The sequence below is a fragment of the Trachurus japonicus genome, chromosome 12 (assembly GCF_045865225.1).
Source record: "Trachurus japonicus isolate A0001 chromosome 12, Traja_1.0".
Classification (NCBI taxonomy): Eukaryota; Metazoa; Chordata; class Actinopteri; order Carangiformes; family Carangidae; genus Trachurus; species Trachurus japonicus.
The window spans coordinates 11,510,248-11,536,017 of record NC_140918.1 but is presented as its reverse complement, the minus strand read 5'-3'; the positions used below and the strand labels follow the sequence as shown (position 1 = coordinate 11,536,017).

The window sequence follows — 25,770 nt, the reverse complement described above, 5'->3', positions numbered from 1 at the left end:
GTCTGTCAGTCCCTCTGCTCTGCTCTGAGCCGAAGAGAAAACATTTATCGTATCCTACAGTTTTTATCCAATGAGGAGAGAGAACGGCATGCAGGGCTGTGTGTGCAGCCAAGGGACGCCGTGAATGTGGCGACGTAGGGACGAGGACTGTTATGGTGCGTTCAAGGAAACTCGTATTTTTCCGACCGTGAAGTGGTACCAGTTCGATCTGGTACGAGTTCACCGGTCGGAAGTTACGAGTGGCCGTTATAGTGACTTTCACCGGTAAAACAGGTCGGAAAAACACGAGTGGGTTGCCTGAAACGCTACAAAGTCGTAAGTTGTGACTTGAAGCTGTAATTTACGATTTCAAAAGCCTGCCTGGAACGCAGCATTAGCGAAAACGACCGGACCACTTACTTCTGCTTTAAGGCCTAAAGTCCTATGTTCAAACCCCACTTAAAGGATTTCTGACACCGTAATTAGTGAAAGCAAAGAGGAAAAGGTCCAAACAGACATAAAACTTCTTTAATTTACATTTGAAATTGCACATATTTCTATCAAGAAATTTCAGGTGGTTCATAATATGTTTTGTAAAAGGATAGTTCATTAACTGTAAACATCTTAATAATGTACTAAAACAAAGAAAAAATTAAACTTAAAAAAAATATATTTATAGGTTATCATGCTATTGTTTTACTGGTTAGGCCCACTTGAGATCAAATTGTGCTGTTTGACACCCCTGATCTAGGTGAAAAACCACAGTAGGCCTAACTATACTTTTCAAATGTTGACTGAATGTTTAAAACACAAATTAAATTTGTGAAACCTTTTATTTTATATATAAACAGACAAAAGAGGGCGGCTATTTCACTTCGTTTTCACTTGAAGTGAGCAATGAGAGAAAGTTTCTAACGTTTTGATCCATTTCTCATGCTCTAGTTACTGTAGGGGGCGAATCAACATTGAGGTCACGAACTAGGTTAAGCTTCTTATTTCCGATATTTCCGGTAGTCCTTGAAGGCAGCATCGGGCCTGGCGCTTCGGTCCGACTCGGAGCTGCTCTCCCTGGATCCGCCGAAACAAACCCGGCTGCAGAGCCCGGAAGGTGACAGGTGTCGTCCCCGCCGATGAGAGACGTTGGGGCGGCTCGGTCGAACAGCTCCGGGCGGCTCTGGGACTGGGACCACCATGGCTGCAGCCGTGTGGCGGTATCGGTATCGAGCTGCGGTTCCTCACCACCACCACCACCACCAGCCACTGACAGCAGCGACACTTAAAGACGCGTTTCTCTCTCCCCTACGCACGCACAAACACAGCCAGCTGTAGTCGCGCTGTGTGCTGCCTGCTGCCTGCAGCCTCGGGGTCGGTTTGGTTTGTTGCGTTTCTAGACGAGGGAGGGCGTCGACGTTTGGTTGTGCTTTTGTACATTTTGCTGCTAGCCTGCTGCCTACTGCGGTTTCACACGCTCGGAAGCGGACACGGGACGACGCACCGAGGAGGAGCATCCACCACCACATCTACATCTACATCCATCCCCCTGGTGTTTATTACAGCACAGGACGCAGCGAGCCGGGGACTCGACTCTGAGACAGACAAGAGCAAACATGTTCGAGACCAGAGGGATCCCCTTTGTCCTGCTGGACATAGCCTGCCTGATCCTAGGTATGTCCTTAAACCTATTCTTTTTTTGCTGACTGTTTTCTTGCTGCTGCTGCTATTATTGATTTATAATCCGATTTGTGTATTGATATAGTCTAATCCTACTGTTCGGATATATAACAGCTTGTCACGTGAAGGGAGTGGTGAATGTTGAGCAGCTCGCGAGTGTGTTTACACTGAGACGTGACTGTGTTTGACTTAATATTTATTTTAACCTCTAATGGATTCACTAATCTATCACTATTTTTTTTTTTTTTTTAAATCACCTGTGATAGTCTATCGATTTAGTGCCTTTCCCATTGGTATCGATGGTTGCTGTTGATTTATTTCCTCATTACAATGAAGAATGATGAGCTGCTCTTTGTTTCCATTGTATGCAAATGACAACCTCTCCAAAGTCTTTTCCATGGTTTAAAGACGCTCACGGGAATCAAAGGGTTAATAATGATGCCGACTTGCAGTGTGCAACAGTTTGTGATTACACATTGAACACAGCACACTCCTGCAATAATTCTTATCATCAGGATGACTATATCAGTCATATTGTACTTGCTCTGTTATGCAATGTTTCATTATGTAATAATTCACTGACTAATGTTTAGTTCATTCATATAGTGAAAACTGAAGCATATAAACCTGACTGTAAATAAGATAATTTCTACCCAAATTGATTTTAATTGCAACTAAATACTTTTTTTTTTTTACCATCGTATCTGCTGATTGTTTTCTTCAGTAATTGATTAGTTGTTTGGCCCATAATATGTCACAACAACACTGAGAGATAGAGAGACTCCAAGCTCCGAAAGCCTAAGGTGCTGTCTTCAGATCAGTTGTTCTGCCTGAGCACGAGCCTAAAATCCAAAAGGTGACTCATGCATGACAATGTAAAAGCATCACATCTGCATATTTGAGAGGGTTTAAGGCACAATATAATTATATCTTCTTCCATGGGTTGAGCAGGTTGCTGTGCCCCTCTCATAAATGCCACTACTTCCTGTGGGTGTCGTGACTGTCACAGCTGTCTGTGGTCTGAAACCAGTAAATGGCGGGCTCCTCCACTGTTCCCACATGGGGCTGAGAGTATTTTGTAATCTCTCTCTCAGCCAGCCAAGTCTTTATGTATTAGATTATAGGAATCATTGTGAAAGTGCTCACAGGGCTGCTCTGTTTTCCTTCTGCTGCGTAGACACAGTCACTGTCTCTGTGGCTTTAAATCTAATTATGAATTATTGATTCATTCGTATCGTGACTTCTACAGCTTTCCCTCACAAAGTCCTCAGCTGACACATAAAGAACCCATGCACATACTGTATACATAGTCTTTAAGCCCTATAGAAATACTGATCTGATACGTCTGAGGTGGTTTTCACACGAAAGGTTCAGTGAAACAATTACTGAATCTCATTGGAAAAACAGGAAACAAAACTACTTGCCACCGTAAAGTCCATTCTCTGTGACATTAGGTTTACACTTGTACATGATGTTGCATATTTGGCTTCCAGACTAGTTGTGAACTTCAAGCTTTAACATGAGTCCTTCTCTTACTGAGCATCATTCTGCACAGTCAGAGTCAAAATTCACAATAAGTAAAAAAAACTAAACACTTTGGGTCTTTGACATATTGAACTCTCGAGGCTAGAGCTCTATTTTACATTACATAATGTAGTAAGCGCCTTACAGCAGCACGTGTGCGTTGTGATGCAGCATGACTGGGCAGACTGTGTGTGCTGCTGGGCTGATGCAGTTAAGCAAACTTGGTTATTCTGCATCAGTCATGCACAGCTGCATATCACCAAACATGCACATACATGAATTAAGAAAAGAGCATAACTTGAATTGAATAGAAGGGATTTTTTTTTTTAATCACTTTCTGAAGGGTATAGCCTAATTATCAGAGTAGACTGCAGGCTGCCAATGAGTCTTGTTAAATGTTCAATGGAAATATTATGTTAAAATACCCACATGTTTCTTTTTCTTTTTTTCTGTCTGTTCTTGTGTTTGTGTTGTTGAGTTTATAGTTTCAGAGTTCAGCAGATGAAGAAGCAAAATCAAAGAGCAACGCTGCTGTTTACTGCATTTAGAAAATGTCTCTGGGGGGTGGGGTCCTCCTGTTGGCCTCCTGTCGGCGCGTTTCTGTCCCGACACTTGGTCATTTCCAGCTGTTGTAGCCAGTCAACCCAAGATGGCACAGCTGACGGTGTCAACAGCTGCTGCATTGCATGGGTCAATGACGGGCGGAGCAAAAATACCAGGAAGAGTTAATAAGTCGTTCATGTAGGCAGTTCGTGGGCGAAGGTGCATCTTCGCGTGATGTCATTTGAGCGTTATCTGCCGCCGTCCGTGTTCTGCTCGAGTGGATAAAGGACTGTGTTTTTTTCCCACTGTACAATGGGCTAAATGGGCCAAACAGCCAGAGAAATGACAGCTGCATTAAACTCAGACTTTGAACTGTCAAAACTATTTAGCATAATCTGTTATCTTTATCTGTAGGGAGTGTTAAGCTATGTCCACAGCTCCTCTCACACCAGTTTGAGTTAAGGCACCATCGAAAAACACTTCTCAACAACAAGCCTCCCTGTTGAAAAACCAGCCAAAGATAACGTCATATTTTGTTGGAGTGATGAAGTCATTGCTGCTGAGTGTTTTTACTGTGTAATACATCTCACTTAGCCTAGAAATACACATTTTCTGACTCAAGGATAAGGCGGGCAATAATTTATGCTTTTCTGGCTATGAAAAAATGTTATGAAAAGGCCAAAAGAAACAAAGAATTGATGCTACGAACAAGTTTTGTCCATGTATCCAAATCCTGTTAGAGCAGTGGGTGATATGTTTCTATGCATCACTGCACATTGCTGTCATAAATTATCATTAATGGATCAAATGTGAATACATCCACAGCTGAAAAAAGCCCCCAACAAATACAGAATTTGGTCCAATTTGAAACATTTGGTGAAAATCTTCATCGTCCAACTGTTTAAGAAAATTATTTCTACTTCTATTTTCTGTATTCAGTTGGAATTAGGTATTTTCATTGGGTTCATTGGCGGACACACAGAATGACACCAGTCTAATCTTTTAAATCAACTTCTAGCAAAGTTGTGGTCCCTCATTTCTGTCAAAAATTTCTGTGAAAAAATACATATCTATATCTTTCTCCCATTTGTCACGATGCTAAATCACCAGAGTCCCTTCCTCCAGAAAGATGACAGACTTGAAGACCTCAACGCTTTTCTTTCAGCACCCTCTCTTCTCTCTGCTGTGTCTCTCTTGACCTCTGACCTCCCTGATCTCCGTCCACAGGAGGTCTGCCTCTGGCGGCCTTTAACCTGGGTAAGATCCGCCCCTACCAGAGGGGCTTTTTCTGTAACGACGACAGCATCCAGTACCCTTTCCACCACAGCACAATCACCTCCACAGTGCTCTACACTGTGGGCTTCGCCCTGCCCATTAGCTGCGTAAGTAGGAAACAAAACCAAGTAGAAAATGACATAGATACATGATCTGTCTTGTAGAAAATATGTAGACTTGACACACATAGGTGTTAATAGTAGCGTTAAACCATCCCAGGGTGTGCCAGGCCCTCTTATATCATGTGCGAGGGTTTAACAGCACACCTGTATTGGAAAACAGAAATAATTGTCGTTAGTTAAACGTGTTTTTACTGATGTGAGAAATATCTGACAGAGCCAGCAGGACCAGTAAGTTCAGAACTGACACACTTCCAGAGCCTCATTCAGAGTTCACAATAAGTAGCTCCCTCCATTTGTACAAAGGCACATCTGCCTCCATTCAAACCAAAATATGCACAGTGGGTTTGGTTTCGTTCTGCTACTGCTTCCTGCCCAGCGTGAGGTTTGTGGCCTTGTTGGTGCTCACCCACAGGGGGAAGGAGGATGTCCACTTAAAGACAAAACTAAGAAAAAACAGCCATAGAGTAAATACAAAGTCACTACAGACACATTAAAGAGTAAAAGAGTACATTTGTTTCACCAACATCTTGCCAAAAATAACACATTTTAATCAGCTGTTGGATCATCAGTAGTCCAGCACTGAACGTTTGGTCCGACCAAACACTCCGACTCGACCTCGTACCAAAGATCCAAACCGCAAATTCATCAAAATGCGGATGATATGAAATAACGCCAAGCTTTTATTTCTTCTGCTGCTTCTTTTGTTTTTTATGTCGATCACTTGGGAGAACTTTCTGTCACTGTTGTTAATTAGTGCAACAGACACGCAGGCTGCGTGCTTTGTCCCGCTCTGCTCCTTAAAATAGCAGGAATGCTCCTCTGGACCAGAGCGATTGTTTTCAGAGAATGACAGAGGCAGAAAGTTGCTGCTGGTGTGCGGGTTTTGCTTTCTTTTTTTTTTGCTTGTGTGTGCGTCAGTGATTTTATCTCTTCCACAGAGTCTTTAATGCATCACAAGTAATCGTGATCTCGATCTGTGATGGATTTATTTTGAATCTCATGTGAATTGGTGTCATTTTAGATTTGAACCATTCGCTGTCTGTCAGATGAAGGTGTGGGAATTCAGTTGACTGCGGTTAGAGCTTGAGAAGAAGCAGCAAGAGGAAATGGATAAAAACATGAGTAAATGTGGGAGTTTCAGTCACGTATTGTGTGTGAGACCACTGCTCCTTCACACACACTTGACAGCTGCTGCACCACATCACATCACAGCCTGGGAGAAAATAACAGGACTCACTCCTCAATAACCTGCTCAGAAATGTCTTTTTTTGTTGTTTTCTCTAAAGTTTAACTCTTCTATATTAACATCGTCTAATGAACTCAACCTAATCTGTGCCAGCACTTAACCATTCATTAATATCTGCAGGGGATGCAGCGTTGTGGTGTGACCCACTCACACGGCTGCCGTCTCCTGCTTTGCATCATGTGTCGCGGTCTGAGACCCGGTGACGTCTTTTTTTTGTAACCTGTATTTTCTCTCATTGCTTCTCTGCTAGCTGGACTCCCATTTGCAATACTCACTTCGCGGCACAGTCCTTTCCGCCGGGGCTTTTTCTGTAATGACGATACAATCAAGTACCCCCTTAAAGACGACACCATTTCCTATCAGTTGTTAGGAGGTGTCATGATTCCCGTCACAGTACTCACTGTAAGTGTATATGTTTTGTTCTCTGCTAACGGTTGAATGCTACTTCACGTTTTCTCATCTTCCCTCCCTTTTTTTGTGTTTGCTGCTTATCTCTGGATCCACTTATACACTCTTCACTTCCCTCTTTTCTCTTAATGCATGGTTGCTGCTGTATACTGTACATTATTTCGTGATAATGTATGTGTTGTCAGTTACTTGCATAAGCCATCACCATCATTAACTGTGGCGTCATCTCCTAATTGCATGTGGTACAAACTGCTTTCTAAACTCTTTGGCTTCCAGAACGTGAAACATAAACTCTAACTTATCTCCATTAGATTGGTCTGCAGACAAAAACCAGACGACACTAGAGTAGAGAACAGTGAAACTTTCCACACCACCATAGATGAATCAAATAAAGCCGACCGTCAACCTCCATTGTAAACACATAAAATACAGACTTACAGTAAACAGCTACCTTCAACCTTTACCCAGATGTTGTTACCTCTATAAAGCTACATGAGAGCACGCAGGCCCGTTTTATGTTATATGTGTCTGAGTCCTAAGGGCTGTTATCTTATGGCAGCGTTACTCAACGACAACCACAACCGACGTGGGGAATTCATGAGTCACTCCTCTGACGTATCGCACATCGCTATGAACACTGCACAAGGTCAAATATGAGATCTGACAGGAGGCATGACTCACTTTAAACTATAGGATCAAACTAAATTACACATAATTAGCTTTTTAAGTGGACATCATCCTGTGGTCATGAGCTTTTGAAACCTGCAAGCAGAAGCACGGACAGTTGTAAAATTATACTAGTGTTTTAGGAGAAAGTTTTTAAAGGGATAGTAAGACAGTTTACAGTAGTTTATGAGCTTGTTTGTGCCCAGAATTAGGTGAGAAGACTGAGGCTCCATATTCGCCCATATGAAATGTGATATCCGTCTCAAATTATCCTGGGCAAGGGTGTTTCCCAAAAACTGTTCCATAATAATCTGAATACTTCAACATCAAACCCATTATTTTAGATGAAAATAGTGCTGATGGGATTAGGGAATCTTGCTGGCTCTGATGTGGTATAGATTTCACTCACTTGCATTTTTCAGTTGTTGTTTGGCATCTTGTGTTTCTGTGCAGACCTCTAACTCTCTATCCCCTCCCCCTTTCACAGATGATCATTGGCGAGTGCCTCTTAGTTTATCTCAATCGCATCAAATCCAAGTCGACTTTCGGCAGCTACCTTGCCTGTGTTTACAAAGCCGTCGGTACCTTCCTCTTCGGTGCCGCCATGAGCCAGTCTCTGACCGACATAGCCAAGTACTCCATTGGTCGGCTCAGGCCGCACTTCCTGCATGTTTGCAACCCTGACTGGAAGCTCATCAACTGTACACCGGGGGCTTACATCGAAGACTTCACGTGCCAGGGAGACTCGACGATGGTCAACGAGGGCAGGTAGGTGCCGTTGTACGTCTGTATGAACTCCTCATGTTATTGTTTGAGGTTGACTTTCTCCCTGACGTATCCCTGAGCATCGTTTGACTGCTGTCACTCAGTGAGAGAAGGTCAGAGGCTGATAAAGGTGTTGAGACACGTCACACAGTTGATTCTGAGCAGAAAGTGCTGAAAGGCTTTTTATCGACTTTGCTGCTGAAGCTTTTACCCCTCAAATTAAAATTGAAACTTGTGCCACTTCAGGTTCTTATTTTGTTGCTCAATAGATTAATGAGCGCATTGTTTTGCAACACGCTCATGCTGCGAGTACAAAGGGCGATGGTTGAATGTGTCAGTATTTATAATTATATAATGGTTTTCTCCTTTGATCTACTATAATAAAGTGCTCAAGATTATAATCTGCTTTCTAAACATGATAACATGAGAGAAAAACACAAAAAGAGAAAGATCTGAGAGAAAACATGATCACATCTGACAAAATCATTGCTTTTAAAAGACATGAAATACTCTAAAATGTAGAGTGACACCATGTATAGAGTTAAAAGTAATTTATAACCTGAGACTACCTTCTTTCTTTTTTTTTAAAAGAGGAAAAATCGCTTTGATTTGAGAGGAAAAAAATCCTGGCATTTCGGTTGGAGGGAGAATTTATGGAACAGCTGTTATGAGGAATTGAAAACAGGTAGCAGCCACGTGTGTGTTGCTGTGATAAGCTAAAGGTTACTGGAGGTTAAGTGAGAGGCTTGTAGCTTTGTTTTAAAATTATTATTGTGCTGTTTCAACTGTTTTGAGTTATTGACTTCTTTTTTTAAAGTACGTTCTTTCCTTATTGTCTCAGTCATTGATTTACAAGTGTGTAAAAAAAAAAAGATTTTGTTTGGATTGCACTAGACTGCCCCTGTGAAGTTATGCCACGCTGAGTTTCTAGTTAATATGTACACACAGAGGATGTTTTTAGTAGGATCAAGAGTGGGGTTTGTGGCTCATTAAACTGGACGTCATGGAATGGAGCGATATTGCAGGAATGTAGAGCTTGTTTTGGTTATGATTTCCGTTCCTTATCAGCTCGGAGCAGGAGGAAGCATGGAGGGAGGAGAGGATATCCACCTCTCGTCCTGGTGCAGTAACGACCACCGAGAGCAGCAGTAATTCTAGAAGCAGAGGCCTGAATAATAGTGACTCAGCTGTGCCAGTTGTTTAAGGTCTTATAAGGATTATTATGGGACACAAGGAGCTTTCTACTTTACTCTTCTGTTTTTTTTTAAAGGTTAGGCAGTTCTACTTATAGGTTAGTGTGCATGTATGTTACCCAGTCTCTTCCGTGAGTCTGCTGTGGGTTATCTGCTGAACATTTACAGTACCAGGGTGTGGTGCAACACTTCCTGCAGCCCCAATGCTACTTTGTGGTCTCTGTGTGTTTTTTTTTGTTTTTTTTTAATTTTAATGAAGCTTAAGGGACAAACATCTACTGTATCAGCAGGGCCAAGATAAAGATCCGGTTTATTCGAGGAAAAATATCCACGGCTTTCAAGTCAGGAAATAGTTCATTTCCAGCTCCTCTCTCTCTCTGTCTCTCCTTGTGTGTGTGTGTTTAGGGATGGTCTGCTTGTCACTAATAGAGCTGGTGAATGCAGCAGGACAGCAGACAGCAGGTTGTGTGGGGTGGCCTGCTTTGGATCATCTTACAGCAATATGATTCCTCCCTCCGCTTAGTTTAACTTTCATTGGAGAGAGGAGGAAGCCTAGCCTCCGAGCTGTCTGCTTGTTTTCATATAAAAGAGAAAAATGCTGTAGGTGCTCAAAGGTTTAGTGCATCCTGAAATTGATTAGCTTTCTTGTTAGGCAGAGGCATCATGAGACATTAGATATTTCATCCTAATAGAAATAAACAGACTCTCAGTGGGTCTCGGCAAGCTGCAGTTTTAACCTGATAGCACAGAGGATGTGGCTATGGTTACCAATGGAGAAGGCAATTTAATCAGCCAGCAGGGGCCTGTTCTCCATCAAGAAATGATCAGCTGATGAGTTTTAATCACAAACCTGATATTTAAAATTTCATGGTGATCTGCTAAACTGTTCTCATGTTTTAAATAACAAACACAGCAGTATCTTATGGTACTTTTGGATTGAAATCATTGTTTTGTGATGAGCATTGTTAACCACTGTCTGGAAGTCATGTTAGTATCTCCAGTATTTTTGTAATTACACTCAATATTAGCTGATTGTGACAGTTTTGTCTGTTTATAGTTGATATTTCGACTAGGTGAAAACTTGTCAACCTGTTCATTGCATTAGATGGAAAGTTATAAATTCAATTGAAATCCAATTCATTTCATATGTTAAAGCAGAAGTAAGCGATCCGGTCGTTTTGGCTAATGCTGCGTTCGAGCCAGGCTTTTGAAACCGTAAATTACAGCTTCAAGTCACGACTTACGACTTTGTAGCGTTCCAGGCAACCCACTCGTGTTTTTCCGACCTGCTTATCTGTGAAAGTCACTATAACGGCCACTCGTAACTTCTGACCCGTGAAGTCGTACCAGATCGAACTGGTACGACTTCACAGGTCGGAAAAACACGAGTTACGGGTTGCCTTGAACGCACCATAACGTCTTGTCAGCCGATGGAGTTAGCAGCCCCCGCCCTCGTCATGGATCTATTGGTCCTCGTCCCTACGTCACCACATTCAGGCGCATCCCTTGGCTGCACACACAGCCCTTCATGCCGTTCTCTCTCCTCATTGGATAAAACTTGTAGGATACGAGAAAAGTTTTCTCCTGGGCTCAGAGCAGAGCAGAGGGACTGACAGACCCGTGTTTCGGTCCAAACACTCTATGTAAGTGATTGCTGTCGGAAGATATAACTATTTAAGACTTATATTAACACAAAAATATCGCTTACTTCTGCTTTAAGATACAGTATGTCACATTTGAAACAAAGTGACCAACAGTGCTGCTGTTGACTACCAGTATGACTAGCATGGCTGCTAACAGTGAGCTTAATAACCCGATTTATATAGGTGTACTTTTCAGCAGGCTTATTATAAGACCCCAGAACAAATATAATCTTTAGTTTTAGGGTTTTACTTTGAAAACATATCTGGATTAGTCAGTAAACCCCCTTCTTGGAACAGGCAGCAGGTGTTTGGGTCAACAACAGCGCTGTCCAGACTCTGAAAATACACACACCTTATTTCATTCCAGCCTTCAAATCCTCATCAAGAGCCAGAGTGGAATAACGCACCAAATAAGCCTGTGTACAGTAACACAACACTGGTGGTGCACACATGTCTGTTGCTGCAGACAACAGTAATAAAAACACAGCGCTGTTGTTATAAACAGGAAGCAGCAGGGCAGGGGAGGACGTGGGTGACTTAAATCCACCTCATCATATACGCACAACTACATCACACTGCAAACATCAACCCAATTTGTTACCGGTGTAACTGACTAATTGTGACCAGTATATTAATACAAGATGTGTCACTGTGTCTTCTACTGAATCAAGTACGTGCAGAGCAAAAATGTTGAGCTGTTTTTTTGTGTCTTTCCGTTGCAGGCTGTCCTTCTACTCTGGACACTCCTCTTTCTCCATGTACTGCATGCTGTTCCTGGCAGTAAGTACCTGCACCAGATACTATTGATCTGCAGTTAAATCAGTCCATACATTTACTGGAACACTGTTAAATAACAGATCCCATTTCTTTCTTTGTTTGATTTTGTTATATCATGCAACTGTGCAAAATGCTAAGAGATAATCAAAAGATAATCTCTTTAAATCTTATTTAATAATCTTATTAAAGATAATCTAAAAGAAAATGAATACCACTTTCATACTTGTCCGATTGATGTAGCCACGGCCTGGCTGCAGTAGGTTAGCATAAAGACTGAAAACAGTGGGAACAGTGGTAACGACTGTCTAAAACTAATCTAATTGGATTAAACCAAGATATAACATGTAATTAGAGATGTAATGACCTGTAGTTTACTGTCACTAATTTAAGATAACAGGCTACTGGCTTTAGCTTCATATTTAGCATACAAACAATAATTTCCCAGAATGCCACAGTTCCTTTGAACTTTTGGATCGAACCCATTGTTTTGTGATTGGTACTGTTTACCATTGTCAGGAAGTTGTATTAGTGTATACAGTAGTTTTATAATTTAACAAGACTAAACGAGTCTATAACCATGCCAGCTTTTAATTTTGGCTGGTTGTGATAGTAGGGAGGTTAAGCGACTTTTGACTTCAAGTCATGATGCAAAGGTCCCCTTTGGCATGGAAGTACCTTAGGGTCATACAAATAAATCTATCCTAAGACACAAGTGAGATCACACTTTGTATCCGAAATAAACACGTTTTTAAAATGCCTTTTTTTAATTGAGAAAACGCATGTTAAAAGCACATTCCATTTAGAATGTCCATATAAACCTCAATGTTTTCAGCTCCTGGATGTTATCTACAGCTTATTTGTGACATGATTGCAATATTTCAGGATTGTTTCTCAGTTTGAATGATGAACAGGGATCTAATACCTTTCAATCTGTAGGGTGGACTGACATAGGAAGCATAAAGTCCAGTCAAGACATTCCATTATGGCTAATTTAATATAAGAAATAAAGATACTGTAACATCATGAGATTGATAAGATGAGCATTAACAAGCATTCACAAAAGTAAAAATCTACCAAAATAATGAAGCTTACCAGTTTCTCAGCATTACTCTGAGAGAGGATCTTAGCCAGCTATACTGCGCTGGTGAAATAAGTCAGTCCTAATCATATGCTTTATGTGGGAGCTGCGAACCTAAACTTCCCTATATGTACATAAAAGCTGAACATTCCTTATTAAGTGTGATCTCACTTGTGTCTTAGGATAGATTTATTTGTATGACCCTAAGGTACTTCCATGCCAAAGGGGACCTTTGCATCATGACTTGAAGTCAATGGCCTATTTTTTGGGCTTAACCTCCCTACTATGAGAGTTTTCTGTGTTTACTGTATCTAGATGATATTTCAACTGACTAAAAACATGTTGACCTGTTAATTGCATTAGATGGAAAATTAATCTGTTATAGTTCAGGTAATTTGTAAACTTATTTACCAAAATGCCATACAATTCCTTTGAATGCAGCGCTTCAAGATTATGTCACGATCAGAATAGATGACAGTTCATTGCAGCATCGTTGTGTTTGTTCAGAGCCCGGCCCTGATAAACTTTACGGGCTGCTGATTCATTCAGCACCAGCAGATATAAATAGACACAGGGACAAAGTCCTGGCACCGGCATAGAGCTCGCTCTCCCTCTGTGTGTGGGGTGGAAGTCCAAGAATGAGAAACAGCAGCTTGACATTTAAACATTTACCTAAATACTCTGGAGTGCCCTTCTTTCCTGCAACTGCCAATGAAAATGACGTCAGAGAAGAACTAATAACAGGAAAAGATTCATGCATCTGGATGAAGTGGCTAAACTTGTTTGTCCTTGGTTCAAACAAAAAGAAGAGACACGCCCTGTTTTTAATTCAAACAAAGTGATGTAGTCTGGTTTTATGGCACAATGGAACATGATGTTTAACTGACCAAAGATTGTTTCCATGATAAGTCATCCAGCTCCAGAGGTGGTGCGATTATTAATTATCAGGTTAAATTACAGATCCTGCTTCTGCAGTTTATACACATTTCAAGGTCAGTTTAATGAACTGAAATGTGGCCTGGAGGAAATGTCCTCACCTTTTAAAAGAAAGAGAAGGAAGCCTATAGTAGTGCTGATAACTCCATATTAAAAAAGGAGGATGTTTGTTGAGTTCTGGGACATTTATATGACATTTTCCTGCATTGTGCTTTGTGTGTTAGAGGAGTTGAGTTAAGTTGAGTTGAGTTAGTTCCTGTAACTCTTGCACGATTGCTTCCAGCTACAATAATTATTCACTTGAATAAATCTACATTAATGCTCCCTGGCCTGTTTGCAACCGTTGCCAGTGTCACTGTTGTGTATTACAGCTTTAAAACGTGTCTCTCTCTCTCTCTCAGCTCTATCTGCAGGCGCGACTCCAGGTTGAATGGGCACGACTGCTGAGACCCACACTCCAGTTTTTCCTGATTGCTGCCTCAGTGTTCACCGGACTGTCCAGAGTGTCTGACTATAAACATCACTGGAGCGACGTGCTGACTGGACTCCTGCAGGGCGCCCTCATGGCCATCCTGGTGGTGAGTCAGTGCTCTACCTGTGATGTTGCTTTGAATTTAAAATGGGGGAAAGGTGAACAGACAGGTTTTGGCTTTTATTAGATGGCAAATAGGGAACAAACAGTTGAACTAGAAATTCTGCTTCCTAGAAGAAGTAGAGGACAAGTTTAGAAGCTGGTGAGTAGGACTGAACATGCAAAAAAAATGTATATTCAGGGTTCCTACAGCTTAAGCCAAGTTAAATTTATGACTTTTTAAGACTTTTTTTAAAGCCACTTGAAATTAAATTTAAGACTGACTTCATAATAAACACAAATGCAGAAAAAAAAAGAAAAACCCCACATCAATTACATAGGGTTAGGGACAATTTTACCCACTTTCCTATGTGATCCAAGGTAAAGTGACTGCTACATGAACATTGGGTTGTGTCTCTTTCCAGCTGTCCTTTCAAAATAAATGCATAAAAAGTCCGAAAAAAAAACAAAACACTGACTCGGGAGCTGGTGGCGGTGAGAAATTTAGCGTTGACGGCCGCCACTAACTTCTCTATGTCGAAATGTTACCAATTATTTTGAGATGTGAGACTAATTACAACCATAAAATACCACTTATCATGTGTTAATATTTTTAAGACTTTTGAAAAATTGATTTAAGACATTTTAATGCCAATTAAGGCCTTGTTTTTAGATTAATGAATTCAATGCCTTTCAAGACTTTTTAAGGATCCGTAAGAACCCTGATATTGTTGATTTTGGCATTGCACTTGGCTGTATCCCAGTTTCTAAATATTGTGATTAATTGTGGTTAGCTTAGCGTAGTGTCTGGAACTAGCCTATGGCAATACTAGCTGCTGTTTGTGGTTGCAGAACAGCAGAACAACATGTAACATCTGAGGAAGAGCCGATGGTGCTCGAAACGTAATAAGTCATTACATTGGAGCTCCTTTGGTGTTGCAGACTTTTCTTTACCTTTATGTGGTTGCAGAATAGCGACATATTTCACTGAAAATTAAACATAACAAGTGTCCTGACAGTGAAATATAAAAACTTGGTCATTTGAATCCAACCTCTGGAGAAAATATAGTAGTCTGCTTTTTAATTCACACCTCTAAAGTATCTGTGGTTTTAAAGGTGATTAGGTGTAGAACTAAAGGTTAAAGGGACAACGAGGAGTTTTGGAAAAGCGAAGCGTTTCCACACTACATTTATGAGCCTCCGCGCACCGTGAAATTCTTTGACCGGCGCAAGACAGACTCATGTTTTCATTCATCAAGAATTAAAGTCAGAGGTTCAAAGAGGTTCACATACCGTCGTAGTTCCGACCATAAACGGCGATTTGGCTGCGTTATTCTCATGACTCGCCACGAAGGAAACGCTGGTCGGCTCGACCAGCGTTTCCACCACCACTAATAATAACAAAATAACGATAGAGACAGAACGATATATTTATCGAAATAGTGTGGGTAGCGGAGATTCATCCACATTAACGTGAGACTTTTTTATAACCGAATAGAAACTCCTCGTTGTCCCTTTAAATAGATTTGACTTCCTCTAACTTGTAATCTCCCAAAATGGGTATTACTTCACTACAAAGAGTACAGATGCAAATATTTATTCCTATCTATGTCCCATCTTGCAGGTCTTCTTCGTGTCTGACTTCTTCAAGCCCCGTAAGGATGCTCATAAAGAGGCGGACATCCCCCACACGACTCTGCAGGAGACCCCAACGAACGGAAACCACTTTGAGAGTCCAAACTAAGCTAATGGAGAGGTGGAGAAGGAGGAGGAGGAGGATGACGATACCTCTACTCTGTCCAAACGCACACCGAGGATCAAATGCTCTCTAGCCTTTCATCTTGCGCAAAATTCTCATCAGATACCCTGCATGGATTTACACTGGGGAGTACTTGATTAGCTAGTGGATGACTGTGCGTCCCAGAAGGAACTTTTTTGGAAGCTACACCTCAGGCCTGTTTAACATTTCAAGACTTTATAATTTTACCCAGAGATTCCCCATTAAAGGGAAGTGGAGAGAGACAACCTGTCCAACCCCTTGTAGATATGCTAAAGTGATGGAAACAGATGTAGGTTAGAGGCTAGAGATTCTGGAAGGACGGGAACCATCTATCTACTGAGCCGGTGGGAGGACTTGCCTGCATGCACTCACTAAAGGGTCTGACCACTGCTGAGAGAGAGAGGGAGGGAGGGAGAGAGGGAGGGAGGGGGAGGGGAAGGTTGGAAACCTGTGAATGTAACCCCGCTTTGTGCTTTTCCTGACCTGGAGTCAGTCTGCTCAACAATCTGATTTAGGGTCAGTTTTAGGACAACCCCAGCCTCAAGAGAGACGCCGAGTCTCACCACTTTCGTTGCCTTAAGTCCAGTGTTAAACAAAGGGCTAATTATAAGAGGAAAGCTCGCTTCTTAAGGCGAGAGCGCGCTGGAGTCTAAAGCTGATCCTAGACCAGAGGGCGACACTGCTTCGTAAGTAGAGCTGCTGACTCCAGGCCACTACCGCTGCCGTCCGATCCTTCAACCGTCCAACCTCACGCGGTCGAGGAGGAAGCTTCGACTTGAATCATGTTGGGTTGGACGGTTGAAGAGTCGACGGTCGGTTTGAAGTCCTGTGTTGCCTTTGCTGGACTGCTGCTGCTGCTGCTCTCACAGCTTCCTGTGTATCTAAGAACTAATATAAACATCAATGAATAGACAACAATGTACTTTTGTATAATCTGTATGTAAAAAAACAAAAACAAATCACCATACAGACTTTTATTGAAAAAAATATGTACAGATGTCTAAAATAAAAGTAAAAATAAAAGACATTTTACTTATTAACATGAACACCAATGAAAGATAAGTGTTGGATGTATTATGTCATGAGCCATCACTGATGATATTAAAGCATGACTTGTTTACTTTCGCAGCCAGATATTCAATTTAGTTTGTTATTGTGCACCACTTTGCTCATGTAAGGAAAAAAAAAAACACAACATACAAAAAAAACAATAAAAATGTGACTGTTCAATGTATTCTGGTCATATAGATGCAAAAGAAACACTTATGTTTACATCCTCAGACAAATGTAGACTCCCTCGTATTCATTAAATACAACTGAATCACCGTGGACACACAACTCAACAGGACAAAACTCAGGTAAGTTGGTGGGGGGAAAAATCTGAAAAGTGTCTAAAAAAACAAATTGTTTTTCCAACTGAAGTCAATTTAACGAACCAAAAATTTGACCCCAAGAAGCAAATGGAGGTCCAGGTCAGGAGATCCCATCTGTGTTAATCATAATTACCAGTCCCAACACAGTGTGTGTCCTCCAGCAGCCACAATGTGCTGGGAAGCTGTAAGGCCACTATAGGTAGAGACTGGCAGCAAAAACTATGTCTCTCTTGATCTTTGTTATCCCTGCAAAAAAAAAAAACACACAAATGAAGAAACTTTGTGTAAAACAGAGACAGATGTGTCAGTGAAGACCAATTTACCAAAATATATTTTGCAGCTCTGGGGACAAACAAGTCAGGCTGTACAGTCAGTGGCCGCTTTATTAGGTGTGGTGGGGGTGTAACGCACAGAAACACCTCTTGATGCAACACAGCAGCGCTGAGCGACGACGTCACTAACGATGACCTCGTCACTAAAGCATTATTTCATTAACACATCTGCAACCGTGTCAACAAGAACTGAGCGTTATAGGCGTCGTAAAAAGTCGACTGGATTAGACTGAACAGGTGAACCTAATAAAGTGGACACTGAGTGACGTGTGAATTGCATTTAAGAAACTGAGAAGTACTGCGTTGCTTTAGGTGTGTTTTGGTCTGGACTATATTATCACGCTACACTGACTAATTAAACATGGCTGACTGGCAGCTCCAAGTCTCCTGGTTCAACTTGTGTGAAGTATTTAGGATCCACATGTTGCTACAGAGCTGGTTCAGACTTGTGGCCGACTGCTCTGTACAAAAAAACACCACCGCAGGCTAATTCTATAGAAGAGGAAAAGCAAAATATATACAGTATAATCTTATAATCAGTCTGGCCTTTTGATCTTCCAATTTAAAATGTTACCTAGATTAGATTAAGGTTGGAACAGAGATCAAAAAGACTGTTGCCTTGTAGGTTTGAATGGTGGTGTCTGGTAACAGGATAGAAAACAACTGAAAACGTCCTTCACAACAGTGAATCCTTGGCATTTGGCAGCTCAATATCTAAAATGTCAGTGAACAACCTCCTGTGAAACCACAACGAGCTCTCTTACCTTCGGCGAACTTGTTTTCCAGCTCAGTGTTGCCGATGGCCTTGGCTGCAGAGCACATCTGTCTCAGCACCTCCTCCAGACGCCGCATGCAGCGGATGATGCTCCCTACGCCAGACAAGACACACACACACACACATCACATGGTGTTTAGTGTGCGAGTGTGAAGAGGACACGCATTTATAAAAATCTAACCATGAAGCAGATCAGCTGACTCAGTCCAGAATCGATTCTCAGTGAATATTTCATGGGATAAAAGGAGATCGGGGAGGAATGTGTTTGATTTTAAGGTTAACATTGTTGGTGCTGTGAGGGACCACAGTTCACTTCCTAAACATCTGAATCCTCTTTGATAGTCTTGCCTTATAATGTGTTTTATAGGTCTGTAATGAATCACTTTGTACGTCATTTCCAATACGTTTCCTGGAGATAACTTCAAATTACTACTAATTATAAGGAAAACAGAAGAGTACGTTTGACTGGCAACCTCCCAGTTTCTCCTAATTAAGTGTGATTATAGTATAGAGAGACCTTAGTCAAGAGCACAGCAGGTCAGCTGAACATGAACGCAACATGAGATTAGTCAAGAGGAAAGAACGCAATATGGAGAATGAAGTTTCCAGCAGTAAATGAATAATCGATGAATCACTGTTTTCTTGCAAAAGTGCCAATTGTTCTGCTACATAGTGACAGAATAAAACCCCTCCAACGAAACTCCCACTGGGATTATAATCAACCTGTTTTTTAATTTGCAGCCTGAAATTTAAACAGAAAGACGAGACAAGAGGGTAGATATTAAAATACACTGAAAATAATGATTTTGGACATGTCACAGCTCTCCGGCTCCGTTGTCAACACACACAAACATGAATGTGACCCGTGAGCACGAGCACGAGCACATCTAAAACTCCCCGCAGTTTCCCAACTCTGCATTACTTACCTTATTGCAATGACACCCAATATTTCACAGCTGAGGTCATTGCTGGGAGTCAGAGATAGAAAACTATGGGGAGAACCATGGACTCTGAACTGGGTTCAACTCAAACCACACATAATAAATCAATTAGTGAAACTCTTCCAGCCTCCGAGGGGCTGCGTGAGTGACCGTGGAGAAATCTAGGGTGAAGTGGTTTTGTAAAGTTCATGCCGTAGCTCGGCAGCAGTGCAAGAATGATTCAGATCCTTAAACCCAAGTAAAACAACGTTAGTATTTAAAGTGGTAGTAGAAGAAAGTACTCATTCTGAGGTTACACTACCAAACCCTGATGTTTTTATTTCTATGAGACACTGAGCAGTTTAACTTCATTGACTTACAAACAATTATTAAAACCCCATCTTCAAAGTTTAGAGGGGAAAAGTCTCTATGGTGGAGCTGTTCACAACTCGTACACGTCTGAAACATGATCAGGGTCTAAAAATAGAGTTTAATCCTCAACAACGTAGTTCAAGTTCTTTGTTTTTATGTTATTTTGGAAATGTATGTAGAGAAGTACAAACCAAACTTTGCATAAAGAAGTAGAAGGGTTATAAACAAGGCTATAAAGAAGGATGCATTTTAAATTATTTCTTAAAATACATAAAACTCATACACTTGACAAAATGCCAACAGTATACACATGCATTTCAACTTCCTGTCCTGTCAGTAGTAACCAACCTTCGAAGACGTCTGTCATCTTGCAGATCTGAGCGAACGTGGCGCCGTTGGTCCAGGCGAAGACCACGTCCATCAGGTGGGGCTTGAACTGGTTCAGATACGTCTCCTCGTCCACCTCCAGCTTGGCGTCTGCCGACACCTTGGCTATCCGCTTGGCGCACTCCTGGACACAGCAACAACAACAACAACAACAATCAGTTCTCATTTTCCCACCAAATCTCAACTTTTAGAAACGTTTTGGATGATTTATCTCACCTGCATCTGTCTCAGGGGTGCGGCCAGCTGTTCGGTCAGTTTCGGCATCTCGCTGGCCTGGAGGGCGAAACCACATTTAACGTTGTGACAGCGAATTGCAAACATTTGTTTTGGTCTCTTTATTGCGAGCTCCAGGCAAAAAAACACTGTATGCTGCTACTTAAACCCGTTGGAAGGCGTGTTTGAGAAGGCGGCAGCTTTCTGTTTTGCTCGTGGTGGTTTAGATTTGTTTTTTCTCAGAGGTCAGACATGTGGGAAATAGTAAACAACAGGAGAAGAGCGAGGCTGCTGACATTCAAACAGTCAACAACCGGAAAGCAACTTTCAAGAGGCTCTGAACTGTGAATGACTTTTTAAAAGCCCCTGTACGGAGCTTTTAAAGAAGAAGTAAGCGATATTTTTGTGTTAATATAAGTCTTAAATAGTTATATCTTCCGACAGCAATCACTTACATAGAGTGTTTGGACTGAAACACGGGTCTGTCAGTCCCTCTGCTCTGCTCTGAGCTGAGGAGAAAACTTTTCTCGTATCCTACAAGTTTTATCCAATGAGGAGAGAGAACAGCATAAAGGGGCGGTCCTCTCTGTGTGTGTAGCCAAGGGATGCGCCTGAATGTGGTGACGTAGGGACGAGGACCAATAGATCCATGACGAGGGCGGGGGCTGCTAACTCCGTCGGCTGACAAGACGTTATGGTGCGTTCAAGGCAGCTCGTAACTCGTGTTTTTCTGACCTGTGAAGTCGTACCAGTTCGATCTGGTACGAATTCACGGGTCGGAAGTTATAGTGACTTTCACAGGTAAAACAGGTCGGAAAAACACGAGTGGGTTGCCTGGAACGCTACAAAGTCATAAGTCGTGACTTGAAGCCGTAACTTACGGTTTCAAAAGCCTGCCTGGAACGCAGCATTAGCCAAAACGACCGGATCGCTTACTTCTGCTTTAACTGGATACGGAAAAGTCTCTGGTTCCTGCTGATATGTCTCTGTTACCTACAACAGCAAATGAGCCCGTCAGTGTGAAGATACGCTATTTCTAAGTAGTCTAATTCTATACCTCTGGAAGGCATGGTCGGGTCGGAACACTGACGAAACGATATGAATAGATACATTACGCCGCTAAAAAAAAAAGAAGCAAGTCCCGTCTTCTTTCCGACGTTTCCAAAACAAATCTACACAAACATCTTCATGACAGTGAGAAATGCAGTCTTCATTCCGCGGCTTTCGTCCACAGGGGCGCCAAAATCAACACTAAATGAAAAGTCTGTACAGGGGCTTTAATTTTTTAAAAAGAACTAAATCAATCGATTAATAAAACAGTTAATGATTGTTTTGCAAATCCATTCATCTGCTAACTGTGAGCATTTTTTTCATGTCATAAATGAAAGATGTTTGTGTTGCATAATACATAAGTAAATATATGTATAAAGTGTAAGTATCTGATTAAATAACATGAGTGAATGACTCCACTGGTTATTACTGTTCAATAATCTATCACAAAACTCTTAGTCACTGGTTTAGAGTCACACACAGTTTGCCGTCACCCGGAGCTGAAGAGCAGCAGGTGCTCTTTGATGACAGGCAACAGCTGAGCACACAGGAACACACACAGTAGTAAAGTGCTGCAAACATGACAGCTGCTTGTCATCATCCGCTCTCTCTTCATCCGAGACAGGAACGGAGGAGTGAGACGAGGACAGTCGGGGGGCGCTGATTGAGTTCAGACAGGAATGCGTTCAGGGTTCAGGGGACGGAGCCGACGCGGAGCCAAAGAAAAGGTTTGTTAAACCATCCGATGCTGGATTGCCTCATTGAGGGAACAGGCATCATTAGGCAAGACAAACACACACATCAAACTCAGGTTTCTGTTTTGCTTGCAGAGCATGGGAAGACGCCAAGAATGCGACTGAAGCTCGAAAGTGTGGGAATGGGAATCAACTGTTTATCTCGGTGTTTGGGGAAAGGCTTCATATCTGTTTGTATGGAGAATTAGAGGAATTATATATATGTCTGTGTGTGTATGTATGTGTTTATTCGTACGTTCTCCTGGAAGACGAAGCAGGACAGCAGGGCGGTAGCTTGTTCCACCGTCAGGTCGTTGAAGAGACCGTTGAAAATCATCTCTGTGAGCAGGAGCTCGTCGGCGCTGGAGAGATTAACACAGAGTTCATTATTAGTGACATCTCCCCTCATACTTCAGCCATCAGAAGACTTCCCTAAACCTAAACCAGGATAATAAACACAGCACTAACATTTAGACCAGTGGTTCCCAACCTTCTTTGGCTCGTGACCCCATTTTGACATCACAAATTTCTGTCATTCAGATTATCATCATCAATCAAGATGCGCCAGTTCAGATATTTTTATATGCTGCATTATATTTGAACTCGATTTATATTCGAGAAAGTGAAAGTATAGAAAGAATAATAATTAGTTCAGTAATTTTTTTTAATCAATTACTAGACATTTCAGGCGACCCCATTTGAATTCCAGGCGAACCCACATGGGGTCCCGACGCCAAGGTTGAAAAACACTGATTTAGACTGAGACTAAACACTCAATATTTCTCTGAATCAGTCATTTCATCACCAACAGACAAATCTGTGATCTGCTTCTGCTCAGGATGAGACTGAAACAAAGCCTGAGACGACATCTATTTGCGGGCGGTGGCGACAGCTGGCTAATCCAAACATCATGCTCTCACTGTCAGTGTCAATCGGTGGTTGAATACACATCGGTGTCCCGGTTTGGAGTCTCATACTGGTTTCATTCATATCTGGTTTGGATGTTTATGTTTGTGTGGAACATGAGAAACCAGCGGCCCCGATCACTTGGTAACAACAGATCTTAGGAATTAGGAGGATTTTCTGAGAATATTTCCATGAGCCCTCCTAAGTTCCTGGAAAAACAAATTTCAGTTCAAATCTTAAAAAGTTATGAACTTTAGATGCTGTGGGGAAACAAGGCTCTGGATATGATCCCTCTCTCCGTCTTCATGATCATGAATGTCCCCAGGTTTCTGTGTCGTCCTGTCCTACCTGCTGATTTCACAGGCGACTCGTCCTTTCATCTCGATCACGTCGGAGGGGCTGGCGAAGCCGAGACGTCGCAGGACTCTCTTCCTGCACTTCAGCTTGTCCATCTGCAGGACGGTCTGAGCTTTCTTCAGCTCTCGCTTTGCCGTCCGAACATCTGCTGCGATCTGAAACACACACACGCACACACACATACACGTACTGTAAGACTATGCAGAATTGAACAAAATGTAACCTGGGGACACTCTTCCTGGGTTTCCAGAGAAGCACTAAAACCTCTTTGATAAGTACCAGCTGTTCTGTGCATGAGCTATTTTCAAACATTACACAGAGATGGAGAAGAATATGCGGGTTATTTGCCAACAGATGTTCATCTTCCTGCTTATCTGTCCATTATCCACTGCAACCTTTACCCCCTTATTATTACAACACACCTCTGGGCCAGAGAGGCAAACACAATGACAAAGATAGATCTTACCAGCATGGTTCATTACTCACGGGAAGTGTAACTTCTCAGAACTAGTGGCTGCACGTGAGATGACGAAATCACTGACATATGCAGATGAGAGCAGAAAAAGATTTTGGAGCTGGTGCTGAGCAAGCACGCATCCAAATACACAGAAACCAAGTGTTTCAGTTTGAGTGATCACAGGAGGAGCGGCTATTATCTGCCATGGTGTGTGCGTGTGTGTGTGTGGTTAAGGTGTGATCAACTGCTGCTTTGCTAATCAAATAAGGCAGGAGTGCTATCAGGGCTGGACAAGCACAAGAGATGCTAAATGAAAAGCAGCTTCCAGCCTCACGCTGCCACTAAAACATAAAGTGAAGTTATCTAGTTTACTCGGTGCTGAATACTCTATCATTTTACAACACAAGCTCACAGAAGACCACAGAGAGATGTAAATGTTTATGCAAAGTGTCAAACACAGTCTGGTCCTGTGGTCCCCCGCCCAAACTGCTTGTTTAGCATATATGACACCGTGTCTTTGCAACAACCAAACTATCAACTAAGAGAGGTTACATTGGCTAAATGATAAACACTAAACAGGACATAATGGACAGACTTGGACTTTTATTTTGAAGGGACTCATATGGTGCTTCCTAAATTATAGGATCTAATTATGATCTAATGTTAAATTTGTTCACTTCCAGAAACAGGCAATATTTACACAGCACATTTTGCATCATCAGTAGCTTTAATACTTTTATTCTGGACCTTTCCCTACGTTTGCAAATTTACTTTGTTTATTTTTAGTGGGTTTTCCCTTTTCTTTTTTTCACTGCAGCCATTCAGTGGATGGCAATGTCACCCCATCAGTCTGTCCATCACCAGTGGATGTTATTTTGTAAACACATTCATGATCCTCAGAGGGTGTACCCATCGTGTACTTTTCTAGTCTGGATTGATCGTCATAGAAATTATTTCAGGTTATGCTGGAGGAAAGGTGAACAATATAAACATCAAAGTTTTAATTTGCTATTTCTTTGCTTTATGATCAAAACTGACCAGTCTCTGATTAGTTAACACGTTAAAACACTAAGCTAAAAAGGTCAACATAGTTCATACTGCTGCTGCTGAGCATCATCATGTTAGCGCTGTTATTGTTAACATAGGAAGTTCTCTGAGCTACCTCTAGATAGATTCGCAGTTTTAAAAAAATCTTAACCTTTTTATATGTAAGAACAAAAAAAAACCACATGGAACAAGGAAGTATGAGTGAGGTTGAGGCCCTGTGGTCATGGTACAACTGCTTTCTTCCTGTGTTTGTCTGTATAAGTTTATATATGGCCAAAGCCAACCGGTCTGACAGGAAAAGACAAAGAAAGGTCACAGATTGACATCTAACAAAAAGGTATAGCCCATGTAGATGAATAGGAAAGATAAAAATATTAATAATTCAACAGTAACAAACGCCGTTAGTCACCTCAGCTTTCAATAGGCTTTGACATTTAGCACGAACAAAACACACACAGTTCCTCACCACAGCTTTCTTCTCGCACAGAGAATACACAGATTCCAGGTTGGGGTCGCTGTGCAGGGGGTGCGAGTACATGCGGTGCTCGAAAGCCTCCACTTTCTGGATGACTTTCTTCAGCGCAGGGTCTTTGATGCCCATGTCGTCTATGGGGTCGAGTAGAGGAACGCCATCTGGGAAACGCTTCTGCACCTCCTAAAGATGAAATGT

General features: G+C 41.8%; 2 protein-coding genes across 3 annotated transcripts in view; one reads left to right on the top strand and one right to left on the bottom strand.

Moving 5' to 3' along the window:
- The first annotated feature begins 1,554 nt into the window (after positions 1 to 1,554).
- Positions 1,555 to 17,305, top strand: plpp1a (phospholipid phosphatase 1a). Of its 2 annotated transcripts, none has more exons than XM_085793144.1 (6): positions 1,555 to 1,644; positions 4,945 to 5,099; positions 7,922 to 8,202; positions 11,758 to 11,815; positions 14,228 to 14,404; positions 16,022 to 17,305. In XM_085793144.1, exons 1-6 carry the CDS (start codon positions 1,587 to 1,589, stop codon positions 16,139 to 16,141), a joined length of 849 nt encoding a protein of 282 aa, XP_085649270.1. In that variant the 5' UTR covers positions 1,555 to 1,586; the 3' UTR covers positions 16,142 to 17,305. The 2 variants fall into 2 exon arrangements, with proteins under 2 accessions (XP_085649270.1, XP_085649271.1); XM_085793145.1 differs by lacking the exon at positions 4,945 to 5,099 and adding an exon at positions 6,611 to 6,762 and having other exon boundaries at positions 16,022 to 17,239.
- The window catches only part of mtrex (Mtr4 exosome RNA helicase), a 27,353-nt gene continuing 18,680 nt past the window's right edge, over positions 17,098 to 25,770 (bottom strand). Inside the window, exons 21-27 of the mRNA XM_085793143.1 lie at positions 25,567 to 25,755; positions 23,588 to 23,751; positions 22,590 to 22,695; positions 20,553 to 20,609; positions 20,298 to 20,460; positions 18,647 to 18,751; positions 17,098 to 17,796 (exon numbers count right to left, since the gene is read on the bottom strand). Of these exons, the coding sequence (XP_085649269.1) occupies positions 17,744 to 17,796; positions 18,647 to 18,751; positions 20,298 to 20,460; positions 20,553 to 20,609; positions 22,590 to 22,695; positions 23,588 to 23,751; positions 25,567 to 25,755 (837 nt within the window). The 3' untranslated portion in view covers positions 17,098 to 17,743. The remainder of the gene's footprint in view (positions 17,797 to 18,646; positions 18,752 to 20,297; positions 20,461 to 20,552; positions 20,610 to 22,589; positions 22,696 to 23,587; positions 23,752 to 25,566; positions 25,756 to 25,770) is intronic.

What these genes read in the sequence shown, in the direction of transcription:
- plpp1a (XM_085793144.1), top strand. Translation starts at nt 1,587, where the DNA reads ATGTTCGAGACCAGAGGGATCCCCTTTGTCCTGCTGGACATAGCCTGC. An exon ending in ACGATGGTCAACGAGGGCAG is followed by an intron (nt 8,203 to 11,757) that starts GTAGGTGCCGTT and finishes TTTCCGTTGCAG; the next exon opens with GCTGTCCTTCTACTCTGGAC. An exon ending in ACTGCATGCTGTTCCTGGCA is followed by an intron (nt 11,816 to 14,227) that starts GTAAGTACCTGC and finishes TCTCTCTCTCAG; the next exon opens with CTCTATCTGCAGGCGCGACT.